The sequence below is a fragment of the Poecile atricapillus genome, chromosome 1 (genome assembly GCF_030490865.1).
Source record: "Poecile atricapillus isolate bPoeAtr1 chromosome 1, bPoeAtr1.hap1, whole genome shotgun sequence".
NCBI lineage: Eukaryota > Metazoa > Chordata > Aves > Passeriformes > Paridae > Poecile > Poecile atricapillus.
The window spans coordinates 158,970,505-158,984,007 of record NC_081249.1 but is presented as its reverse complement, the minus strand read 5'-3'; the positions used below and the strand labels follow the sequence as shown (position 1 = coordinate 158,984,007).

At 39.7% G+C, this 13,503-nt stretch overlaps 1 protein-coding gene across 2 annotated transcripts in view; it reads right to left on the bottom strand.

Moving 5' to 3' along the window:
* The window catches only part of ESRRB (estrogen related receptor beta), a 126,483-nt gene extending 113,685 nt beyond the window's left edge, over positions 1 to 12,798 (bottom strand). The window contains exons 1-2 of one of the 2 annotated variants that reach the window (XM_058850214.1): positions 12,657 to 12,798; positions 2,784 to 2,923 (exon numbers count right to left, since the gene is read on the bottom strand). Coding sequence is in view for 1 of the 2 variants with exons in the window: in XM_058850204.1 (XP_058706187.1) it covers positions 12,657 to 12,658 (2 nt within the window). In the remaining variant the exon portion in view is untranslated. The remainder of the gene's footprint in view (positions 1 to 2,783; positions 2,924 to 12,656) is intronic. The other variant, XM_058850204.1, reaches the window with a different exon arrangement.
* Positions 12,799 to 13,503: the final 705 nt, after the last annotated feature.

Below are 13,503 nucleotides of genomic sequence, written 5' to 3'. Positions count from 1 at the left end.
CAAAGAAAAGCTATATTGCCTTTTCTCTAAAGGGATCACACCAGCCTTTTTGTCTTTCTGGATTCTGTCCTTCCGTAAGGATGACCCAGGACAAATTATGTTCATGTCATCAGAAAAGGCAAAGAACTTATAAAAATACTTCTTACATTTATTAAATATTTTTTAGAGTTTTCTTTACTCTGAAATGAAACCATTAAATACTCTGGATGAATTCAGTGAGGTATCTTTTGAAATCACTTTCTGAAACAACACACTGTAGGAGCAAAAGTCCTTGATATTGTTAATTTTTAGGAAGCCCAAGTAATACTTAATCATCTGAAAAGATACACTAGCACGGCTTGGGCAAAGAGAAGACAGCAACCATCAAAGTAATTTGTGGTCTCAGTTTCAAGTACCTGATCGAAGAAGCAATCCCTGAATTCTGGCAGATTCAGAATTCCCTTACGGAGCTCCAGGGATGCGCCCATGAGGGCTGCAGCAAGGCTGGCCCAGACCACAGGTGCAGGACTTGCCAGGTGGCAGTCTCTTGAAAAGGTTGTCTGGGCTGGAGAGAGAATGTTCTCCTACACACAAAGAACTTCTACCCTTGACTGGCCTTGAAGACAGGTTTAAAACAGAGAGAGGAGTCACTAAACTCAAAGAATAAAACATTCTTAATTGAACCACAATAAAGATTATACAGCAGTTCAAGAGACTGGTGCAAGGTTGTAGCAGGGGTCAAAAAACGACCCCATAGAGTCTACTGGAAGGCAAAGAGCATTTAGAGATAGGGCTTAAATCAAAAAAAGTATTGAAGAGTGTAAACAGTGAGGAAGGAACTGGGCAACATGAGAGAGAACTAGGGAGAGGAAAAAAATTAGGAAATCATTTAAACTGTATAACTATGCAAATTTCTCTTCTAGTAAAAGGAATTTACCTCCACAACTGTCACCCCAGAAAATGAACAGGGGTGGAAGAAAACTATGCAAGCAAAGCAAATCAAAGAGAAAAAAAAGAATGGAATAACCCAAGAAGCTTTTCCACCTCTGTTGTGATCTCACAGCCTGAAATATTCGGTAAACTTAGGAGATTTGTAGCTACTATAACAAAACATACATAGAAAACAGAGGACCAATGCCTCCCCACCAAATCCATGGTATGTTACTGTTAAGAAACAGTTTTCCATGCTCAGAAGAGGTTACAGGCTTCCCCTTTAAGGGACATTTAAGTATGGGACTATTTTTTCTTCCCTAATGATAGGAGAAGGAAGTGAAGGAGGTCAGAGTCCTGTAGATCTCTATGCACTCCCTATGGTCTAGTTTAGGAGACTTAAAAGGATTCAGATTAACTGGGGTGGCTTTGTTGATTACACACAGAGAGGAAAATGACCCCATGTGGTAAGTGTTTCCAGGACAGCTGCTCCGTTGGTGAAACACTGCTGCATTCCAGAAATAAACTCCTACAGTCAAATTAGCAGCTCGACTCCTCTCCACAGAAATGTGCCTTTACTGAAGTTGCAGCATTTCCCAGACAAATGGGAAACCAGCAGCATAAACTTCTGCTTAGCTCTGCTTTTAAATAGAAAACGATACAAAAAGATGTTTGTACAATATCAAATCATTCTTCACAGTCACATAATTGCCTCACGTTATTGATGGGCTCAAAACAAAAAAAGGGAAATTTGGAATATTTCTGGCTGGTTTGGAGAACTAAACCTAGCATGGTTCCCTAACACTTCAGGCCTGCCACAAGTTTTCCAGGTCTGAGGGTTTATCAAGACTTCAGCATAAAAGATTTTGGGTTGATTCCCATGTACATCAATAACCACCAGAGCAAAGTACTGAAAAATGCTAAAGATTAAAATCTACATGTGAAGCAGGCTAGGAAGCACTGCTGCCTCTTCCCTGGCCTCTTCTAGCTCCCAAAAAGTAATGCACAGCTGTCTTCACACCACAGAGGTGAATTCTGGCCCATGAAAGTAAATGTGCTCAGAAGCCCCAAGGCATTTCACATTTTACTGAAGACATACAGCAGCAAAACTACATAAGACTACATGAGCTTCCAAGTTTACACAGGTTTACAATTACAAATTTACAGATGGCAGCACTGGTAAAGGCCCAAGAAATCCTGGGGAAAAAAAAATAAAAAAAAATCCAAAACACCAAGCCACAGTTTTCAGCAGATGAGAGGACACATCTTCAGTACTCTGGGCTGAGAGGATAGGTGTTGTACCAGAAGCATGCTCCACCATATAACCACTGAGTGGAAGATGTTGGTGATCCTTCCTCTTTCTCACACAGTACTCTCATCTTAAAAGCAAAGTACCTTCTTCTTGTCCAGTTTCCTCCTTTGTCAGGTAAAACCTGGGAAGGTCTTCCCATGTGCTGCACTGCAGAAAGAAGGTATGGGGGGCACATCACTCTCTCTCACGCACAGATGGGGAAGTCGAAGCCAGAAGCCATTGACAAGGTTGCAAGGAACAAGTACCCACAAGACAAAGGCCCCGTTGGCTGCTCTAATGCAGTGACCATTTGCTTCAAGAAACCTTTGCCAGTTGATGATACAGCAATGCAAATGTCCTCTGCCTCAACAGGCCACCAAGCCAAAACCCATCAGCAGATCTCAGCCTTACAGAGAAAAGGATGTAATACATTGAAACAAACTCCCAGCTGCTGCATAATGTGGTCTTAAACATAAATACCTGAAAGGTCCTCTAACCCACTGCCTCTTTCCCTCTGGGCCTAACTTCTGCCTTGAAAATGTTACCTCAAGAACCATGCAGTCAGTGGGAAGGAACACAGTACCATACAGAAAGGGTAAATTCAGGAAGAATCGTTTCTGCTTAGCTCAGTCTTGCTCCATGGCTGCAATCTTCTCTTCACTGCTATTTTCAAATTGGCATAGCTTTTCTATCCTAGGGACTTTAGCAGCTTTAGAAACATACCTATAGCAGGAGAAAAACATTCAGGGTAAGGAAGATTGGATATCCCAAAATATAGATTCTACATGTCTGTAACATAGTATCATGTAAACAAGTAACTGCAAAAAGTGACAACAGTGAATCCAGTTGCAAGAAAAGTTACTAGCAGAGCTACATCAGGTTAAGTTATGATGTCACTTAGCCCCATATTCTACCTCTGATATCAAACACTAACATGTGCTCAGGGAAAGACTGTAAGAAAGTTTTCCCCCACTTTTAATCTTGTTGGACCTTTGCAGACCTCATAAATCAGTATGTTGGCAGCCTGTGGCTTAGACAATTCCATCTAGACCGTAACATGTACTTGCCACTAATGAGTCCACATGTCCCATAAATGCCTTTATGGGGATATCTTTTTAAATCCATCCATAACTTTGTCACTAAATGACACAGAAAAGAACCCAAGACTAATTTTAATTTAATACAGTATTTCATTTGTTTTATTTAAAGCATTTCTTTTTGGAAAAAAAAAAAAGATGACTACCTCATTGAAAAAGTAAGGAAAAGACACATGTATGTAAAGATACTGAGAACATGTAGCAGAGCTCTCTTCTTAGCTAAAAAAGTGGAGGTGCTAATTTTGACAAGCAAAGAATTATTAAAGTTAATAAAGTGTTACACAGGAAAATATAGGCCTATGCTCTTTTTGGTATCTTTTTGTTAAGTACTTATCAAGCAAAGCCACCTGTACTCCCAAGAAGCCACACAGCAATACATTGCCACAAATTCCTGTCTCAGTTGCCCTCATCTTTCCTCTAGCCACAGACCTCACGACTGACTCTACCCTACTAGTCTCTTGTTTTGAATCAAATTGGAAGCTCTTTCAGACAGAAGCTGTCTCATGGCTAAATGCAGCAGCCCCAGCTGTAGGGAATGTGACATGATACAAACAACAGGAGCAAAACAGAAGCAACATCCAAAGCTGCCAGTAGAACTCGTCGCTATAATCTGAGAGCTAGTTAAGAAGTAGAACAGTCACAGCATGAGATTTATTAAGTAGTAGATAATAATTTTACATTACATAACACATGATGTTGCATACTATATTAAATTCATTATTGTGAGCCTCAAATGTTCAGCTACTGATCAAATCCCAAAATAAACATAATTATATATTCTATTATGCATTAGTGGTTATTAATACCATATTTTTTTTTTCTTTTTAAGAATATAGCTGGCATTGCTTTTTAGTTGTTCCCTGAAACCTTGTGGTATAGACACTTTTCTTCTTTAAAAAAAAAACCTGCAATTTTTCTCATCATCTTGTTTCACATGGTCGAGATGTAAAGTCAAACATCAAGTGCTGCAATAAAGTTGTTGGCAACATCAAAGAGGATGAAGTATAGAAATGATATGTAGGGTAATTAAATGGCTCTGTATTTTATTTGCATATCTCTATATATAAGCTGGCCTGACTCAACATAGCAGCATTTCACAATAGCTTTTTCGGCCCTTCTAGCTTTGTGCAAGATTTTGCAACACACTCCAAATGGTCCCAAGATTTCTTGGTGTTCTGACCTTGCTATGGGAAGCTGCAGAGACCAGCCTGAGATTATTGAAAACATAACACATCCAAAAAGAGAAATGGTGCAAAGCATGTTGAAGTACAAAGCAGAGACAAAAAGAGATAGGAAGCATCATGAGAAGTCTGCTCATTTATTTCTACAGGTGAAAGTCCAAAACTTGTAGTTATCAGCAGTGGTCCAGCAAACAGTGCGAACCAAGCCCAGTTCATCAGCTGCTTGCAACTGAGGCCTCAAGGCAACGGTGTAAGGGCTTCCCCAGCCCACTGTGTTACACGGACAACTGAGAGCCCAGACACCATCAAGGCCTCCACTTCTCACAGGCCTGTGATTGCAGAAGTGCCCAACAGGTGCTCAGAACCAACATTCTGCAGTGCTGTGCTCCATGTACAAATTTCATGCATGCACAGGGGTGGTGTAGCTGAGTGACAAAAAGCACTGCTCCTCCAGCAGCCCCTGCAGCAGGTGGGTGCTTCTCCTTCTGCCACCCTGAGGCCAGAAAGAATTATCTGATTTCTCAGGGCAAGTTTGGTGCTTCGGTGCAAAGGAAGTCGGATGTCTCATCATCCACCTCCCATCAACCCACACAAGTGAGCTGGCTTCTGGCTAGGAGTTGGTGTTGGGGTCACAGGATAAAAGCATTTGGACCTCCCTGGTTCAACTTACAAGCAAGACAAGCTGAGTGGCAACTGTCAATTGACCAGAAAGGTGAAGGGAAGGAAAAGGATGGGAGAGATAGATATCCTGTGACATAACAATCTGAGACTTTGTAGAATCACAGAAAAGTTTGGGATGGAAGGGACCTTAAAGACTATCTAGTCCAACCAATGCTTCAGACCAAGATGCTGCCAGCAAAGTCTCAGTATGGCAATTCACAAGCTAACATTTGCAGTCAGTCTCCATTAAGCACTATAAAATACAAATTCTGAGCTACCTCTGCTCAGTCACCTCTCACTGGGAACAGACAGACAAGTGGTAAACTCAACATGTCCGGCATGGCTTTTTTCTGGAATGAGTTAGCAACAGTGCAGCTTCTCCTTTGCACTATCCTAGGTAAACAGAGGTTGTTGCTGGTACAAAGTGGCTCAAAGTGGCAGGAACAGCATTATCACTTCAGTGCTGTTTCCTGAAGGATCAATAAGCCAAGACAATCAATTCTTCTGGCTAGTCCTTATTCCCCAGGAGAAGCTGTGACTCTCATCCCCCTTCATTTAACTCTTCACAAACATAGCAGCAGCCCCATTAATTCTGTCCTCCTTAAACACACATTTCCCAAACCCATGTGCCAGGAGAAATTACAGAGCTAGAACTACTATATCCAGGTCAACATGGTATTACCAAGGGGTATGGCCCATCACCTCAGCGCAGTAGTAACATTATATATGTTTGGAGCACATGGAGACATCCTCGCATCTGATTTCTTTGTACAGGACAGAGGGCCCAAAGAAATTGTATCTCTCTATCCCCAACTACTTCTCTGTGCAGGGAGTATAAGAGTCCCAGAGCACCAGCTGACACTCACAAAGGGCTGCAGAGGCAGTAGATGGCATGGACAGTCATTACAGAGAGTCACAAGAGTAGAGCCTATTTAGAGACACACAAAAGTGAGGTTCAATCCTCTGTCACAAAAAGAGAATAAGAAGGATGGGATGAAAGCTCAGGAAGAATGGAAGAATCGTGTGATTATCTGCAATGTGAAAAAGGGAATAGAGCTTACGGGAGGCAAAACAGGACTGTACTCAAAGCCTGCAGCAACACAAAGAGTTTTCCTGGGATCAGGCAATTTTCCATAGACAATCGAGAATGGAGAAGCAGGGACCCAGTTAAGAGATGGGCAAAACACATCTCATCAGTGAAGAGGCACACCTTGAACTGAACAGGGAACCTGCCAGAGCTAGAAGTGAAGAACAGCAGTGATACAAACAGTTTGGTCTAAAGACTGGCATGAACATACTTAAAGCTGTACATAGCAATTTCCACCTAAAAAGCAGTGGGACTTGAGATAGGCTCCTCAAATGTCTTTCTGAGCGAGGATTCTGAGAGAGGATGCTGATGCAAGTAGTCTCTTCCTAGCCAGTGTTGCACTCAGAAAATCCTTGTCTCCCTCTCCCATGCAAAGATAGCATTCACCAATATTTATAACTTGAGTGTTGCCACACTTTCAGTGCTACAGATCATAGATCAAAAAAAGTATGACTGAGAAAATCCTATTCACATGAGCTCTTCACCAATCTACTTGAGTTCACATAATCAACAGGGAAAGGTTGAAACCCCCGGTAGCAGGCCATGGGGACATGATGCAACAGAAAAGAATTTCTTATTTAAAGGGAAGAAGCAGAAAAATCTGCCAGTGATAATAACTGCAATTTTAAAAAGTCCAGGAAGCCTGCAGGGGGAAAAAGGGGTCTAAGGATGAATAAGAAAGCAAACAAAAAGAAAGGTAAGCCTGGTGGCAGACATACTCTCTTCTCACCCAGAAAGTTACCCTCTAGGTCCTCTGAGCTTTAGGGGGATGTTGATTGAATGCCTATTTTAGTACACAGCTACCAGTCATTTGCTCAGGCCTACACAAAGAGATGATCACAGAAGACTGGGGGAAGAACTTGTGGAGTTTGCTGATCCAGCAAACACAATTATGAAGAAAAAGAGAATCCATTCTGAGCACAGCGTGAAACTCTTGTGAGCAGGATCATTCGCATCTCACATGGTTGGGGGAAAGGAAAGGGCAGCAACTCCTTAATGAATAAAAATAGCCACTTATGCTTCCTTCTCGTATGTGCTGGGCATATGCTCTCCAGGATCCAAACAGCAAGACTTAGTTGCAAGATTTATCCCTCCAGAAAAAGTAATTTCCCCCAAAGGTGCAGCACTTTTTCTAGAGATTTGCAAGTGTGCTGAGACTTTAAAACAGTCATTACTTTGAAGGAAACATGTCAACTTAGCTATGTGTTTTAAAGTTTTAGAATTGCAGTATTTCCTTCCTTGGAATTCCTATACTACTATATTTTTTAAAGTACTTGTAGCATGCAAGAACATGGTAGCCTTCTTGGGAAAGTAGAACACTTTTCAGCTTCCCAGTTCTTTGTAAACTGTATATATGCCAGGCAAAGCTTCACTGAAATGCAGCCACCTTCAGGGTAAACAAGTCATTCATAAGATTCAGCATAGCACTGGAAAGGACAAAAAGAGGAGAAAGAAGTGTATTTTGCCTGAAAGGTCAGCAGGGGAAATCTAAGTATAAACTGCTAATCTAAGTATAAACTGGCCACAGCAGAATAGTGCAGGAGAGGAAAAGGCTGAGGCAAAAAGATAGGAAACCGTGATGGGAAAGAGAAGGCAGGAAAAAAAAAAGTTACACAGTTTTCAGCTCAGCCACAGAAAGCTTGTGTTTCAAAGTGATCTGCTGTAGATTCCAGTGAGTAGAGGGAAACAGTATTAATATGTATTTCAAATGCATATAATAAAGTGCACTTTAGCTGATGGTGCTCCTCAGCAGGTCCAGGCACAGAGCACAAAGAAAAAGGGGCCTCAGGCATTCACATCAGGTCGCAGTTTTAAATAATTTTTAAACTAGGGCAAGGTGCCAAATCTTACCTCAAGGTGCTACATCCAGATAGACATGTCAGCAAAAATGCCAAGTTTGGGGCATACAGGATGACCATTGATACACATGGCTCTGGATGAAACAGTGACTTACTTTTTTAGCCAGAGCTTACCACTTTTGAATAAACGTAGAGCTTCATCTCAGCCAGGGCCACTACGACTAAACTCAGACCTAGTATATAGGACAACACCACTGAATGTTACACCAGAAGTAAGTTAGTCTTCTATTTGCTTGTTATGCCAAAATCAGAAAACCTTATTGGTGGCTAGTATGAAATGTATTTAAAAAACTGCAACCAAACAAACCAAGACCCCTACCAAACAACAACAAATAAAATGAAGGGGGTCAACTCTTGTTCCCAGTACATACCCTCTTGTTTTCAACTATGCACCTATGTCAGTGATTCACAGTTTTTCCCATGGGAAAATCGGCCACTTGGGATTTATAGAAGATTGTCCTTTGTAGATCTTGGAGTTATTTTGATGGCAGCCAGATATCATTTTACAAACAGGGAAACTGAGGAATACAGATATATGACTTGGCCATGTGTCAGAAAACGACAGGTTTCTATCCCCATTCCTTTCCAGGATCTCTTTTCAGAAGAGTGGCACAGTCTTGATTTTGTGCAGCTCACCTGCTGCAGAGAAATTTTCTAAATCCCAGCTCAGAGCAAAAAAAGCTTACTGCTGGCTAGTTCACAACACACCAAGCCTTAGCAACAACACAGAGGTCCTGGGCTTGCTGCAGGCAGGAAGGCCTGCTCTTTTTCAGCAACAGAAAGGTCTTCTCAAGCTGCCCACGCATATATGATGAACTCATTGCAAAAGCAATCAGGCACTAATTTGGTCAATCATTCCTGTCACAGCAAATACAGTTCTTCAACTAGATTATTCGATGCAAGACTCCAGCAAAATTGAGGGACATAAAAATGCCTCAAAAGATACCAGTCTACAGAAGAGAAGTAGGATGATTTAGATACTGACCCATCCATACTTTCTATTTTTTTCATTTTTAAAGAAAAGGTGACCCAAGAGTTAAGTAGAAACAAAACCAAAAAGCATTAAAAAATTAAATTGTGTCTTCCAGGCATTAATAATAAAAAGGCAACCCACCCTCCAAACCTTCTCATGTAGAAGAGTATTTATTTGGAGTTTCTGTTAGGCGGCTGCATGCACTGCATGCATCCTGCTTCACTGAAGAAGAGCCTTTTGAAGCATCACTTGACTTTGTTTTAAATATCTTGCTACAGTTTCCATTTTAGCTCGTGAGATGATTATTTTCTCTCAAACTGAAGTTATACAGCAGTTGAAAATGCTGATGGCTTAACTGGTTTCCTTTTTTTTTTTTTTTCCCTCTCCACAGCAGCCCTGAGGGGTTTTAACTCTTTCTTGCAGCACTGAAATCCTGCTTTTGGAGTTCAATGTTTAACTCGCGCTGGGAGACTCATAAATATTCGGAGTCACTCTCTCCCTCTCTGTTTGATTAGGAAATGAGCCTTTAACTCAATGTAATCCCCAAGCCATTAACAAAAAAGCCCTCAACAGCTCCACTATTAGAATTTCACTCCTAGCCCACAGAGGATTGAATTAGATTAACATAACTACCCGCAATCTGAGTTTATTTTCTGTGCCAGATAGAAATGTGTCTTCAGGAAAGGAAAAGAAGAGAGCTGGAGAGCAAGCACAGCATAATGAAATGTAAAAATAGATGAGAAATAGATGGACAGATGTACAGGTAAAGTGATAAAAAAGGTAAGAGAGAGACAGCTACACAGTCTTTAATAACTGGCTGCTGGCTTTGGGGGGTTTATGCAGAAGGCCCCTCAAAACACAGAATTGTTTCAGGAAGAGTATTTTTATCCTGCTTGTATTTACTTCATATTCTCAGGGATTTACTGTGAGACACCTGAGCATGCTGTACTCCAGACACCTGTGCAGCAGATTTGGCACAGGTTTTATTTATAATTCCCAAGAGATGTCATACTCAGCAATGAAAGGAGAGGCGTGGAAAAGAGAATCTGCATGTCAATCATTACTTTGCAGTCAAATAAACAAATAAAATGGGATGAAACAAAATATATTTGTTGGGTTTTTTAAGGAATAAAAAAAAATCATGCAACAGCATATGTACAGTAAGGCAGTTTGGAGGTTGATAGGTGCTTAGTCCACAAAATGTGAATCATTAGTGAAGCAGAAACTAAATAACAAACACTTTCTACTACATAATGCATTGGTGATCTCTTTAACCACAGGTAACTCTTTACCTCCAAATAAAAGCAGTATGAGAAAGCATTGATGATTATGCCACAGGACAGTAGGTGCTTGGTTATTTTTTTTTTCCAAAGCAGTAATCAAAAGATATGTCAGGTAACAGGGAAAAATATTCACATGTGTTTGAAAGAAAAGGATAAAGTCCAGAAATTTTGTGGACACAACTACAGAAATGTCCAAATAAATTCTTAAGACTGAATTTTGTATAGCTTTATTCTTGGAAGACTTCTTTGGGGATGCTCAGATTTCTGTGAAAATGTATGGTAAATGGGGGGGGGGGGGGGGGGGGGGGCGGGTTGCAGTTATTTCCAAGCATAGTCATGCTAATATTGGTCCTGTGTAAGGAAGAAAATAATTATTTATCTTTTTTTTCAGCAATGTCTCTTGGTTTTTAATTTTAAGTGAGACCTCAGACCAGCTATATGATAGATTCTTTGTTAGTTCCAGAGTCAGCAGTTTTAGTCCTTCAATGCTTTTCAGAAAAATCTCCTCTCCTTTTTTACAAAATAACATTTCATTTTCACAGAGAAGCATAAATGTAATATCATGACAAAACAAACAGAAAAGGACTTAAATAATTTAAATACATCCATTTTTAAGTAAAGCAAAAAGCTTTAATAATCAAAATGAAGCTTCATATGATGACAACGATCACAGTTTTGTTTTCACAGTTTTTCATTTGTGAGAAAAATAGGTTCATAATAGGCAATGTGTTGTAATGATCTTTTGGGCATTATATGGGCACATGAATTCACCTGGCTTATCCATATTCTCCTAAAAGCCTTCCTTATATCAGAATTCTAGCTGAACGATGGAGTATTCATATCAATGACTAAAAACTTAGAAAGCATTAATATGTAGACAATATTTTTTACTCCCAGTACTTAAGCTAAATGCTCTAAGTATTATAAAACATACATCGAAGAAATGCAAAACAAAGAACTAAAGAAGAAGCCTATTTGTCACCCATCTACAGTCAATCCAACAAATTCATCTATCAGGTATTTTTCAGAACCTGATGTTTTAACTGTGAGGCAGCTGTGGTACTATTACTCTGTTTTTATTAGACACTTTTTCCTCCAAATTATTTTAAGTTTTGCTGCATTTAATTTATTAGTACCCTCAAAAATGGTAAATTGTGGGGGAAAAAAAGTTTTCTAGAGCATATATTTAGTGAGAAATTTATGCTAAAAAACTTGACAAGCCACAATTAAAATTGTAATATTAAGGTTTTGGGAAGTAGACATAGCAAGGTTATTTTCCTATACTTAGAAATTAATATTAACCCTAAATTGCATAAAATGATGTAACACAAACCTCTGAAGCAAAAATACGAAACAAGAAAAACCCCTTTATATTTTGACAAAAATATTATACTAAAAGCTATTAACAAAAAAATTCAGTCATTATTTTTCTCCCTCTCTTCATATTTCTACTAAAAGCTATTAATAAAAAACAATTTCTGACTAATTATTGTTCTCCCTCTTTTCATATTTCTGTTAATAAAAATACTCCAAAAACATATAATTGTTCAAACATTTTACATCTTCACTGCTTTAAAGCAAACATCTCACTGGTGATGAGAGAGTAAGTTCCTTCTTTGATTATCACTGTGCCAACTTTGCAAAGACTTGCACCCCTCTTTTGTCATTGAAGATACTTCAGTTGCTTTGGGACTTTTAAAATTAAAGAAATATCAACTGCTCAATGATAAATGCCTTTAGTAAAAGCAAAATTTCATTGCATGTGTCTGATAAAAGATTTGATATGCAGCTTGGGGAGTATTGGATTTTGGGTTTTTAATAGAGAGAAGGTTTTCACTTGGTTCTTTTAAGACAGGACTGCTAAAGTTTCCAGGTTTGCCTTTACCAGCATGGGATAAATAGCACCTGTCCTTGGTAAGCCCTTAAGCAGAGTTACGTTATACATTGACCTTTTTGGAATGCCAGCAAACCTGACTGTTTCTATTCCCAAAACAAAACTGTTCCACTCAAACTTTCATTTACTTATTTCTAGAGGAAAAAGCCACACTTAAATAGAGAAACTGCCTGATTTCTACAAAGTTCTGAACCAACTCCCCTGCTTGTGGGTCGCACTGACCTTCCTTTGACAGAGTGAAAATCGAAAAAATTATTACCTTTAACTATACCAAGATGTTGCCATAATTTTTAGACCAGATAAAAGGATTTGTGCAGAGCAATGCTTGAATTAAAAATAAAAAAAAAAAAAAAAAATAAAAAAAAAAAAGAAACAAAACACAAGCCCATAAACGCAATAAAAGATAGAAGTTCGCTACTTACATGCTGCAGGCTGAGAGATGAGGCTCGAGGCTGGAGTAGAATTTCCCTTGCCCTCAGGTGTTTCTAATTGCTGATTAAATATCTTTTGGTTCTGCCTGCACCAGCCGACAGTCCCCTCTGCGTCTCTGCCTCTCTTTGTGACTAGGACACAGTACTCTGAGTCCCAACCTATAAATAGATCCCAGCTCTGTGATTGATATAACAGGCAGCTGACAAAAAAAAAAAAAAAAAAAAAAAAAAAAAGAAAAGGAAAAAAAGAAAAGAAATAACCAGGTCTTAAGCAAGGCAGCAAAAGCTGGGCTTTTAACTCTGCACTGTGCCCAGGGAGGAGTCCCCCCACAGTCACCCGTGGGCATCAGAAAGAGAAAGTGCAAGGCAATTACTTTCCCAGCAGCATTACAGCAACTTGAGGCATGTAAAGGGAATGAACAAAATTCACTGCACAAAGAAGGAGAGGCAAAACACAACTAGCAGACTGCATCCAACTCTTTTGCAATTTAACAAAAATAAATGCCATTTTCAAAACAAGCTGGGAATTCTGACAGAACGAGAGAGGAGTTCAGAGTTGAGCTCTGGGGGTTGGTCCAGGCATGCTTGTATTTCTGCTGCAGAATTAACTAGTGGGTAGGTTGGCAATTTAACAGCTCGGCAGTCTACTAAGGGTCTCTGCCCACAAACACTATTTGATGAGGCTGTTCCTGCAAACAAAACTGAGGGCAGCGATGGTACCTCCCTATTGACTCAGCAGAAGTTACTTCGCTCTCAAGGACCTGAACCCTCATTTCTGCTTAAGTCCTTGGCTGCCACGAGAAAGCAATGAGTTACAGATATCAGCAAAGCTCTCTCA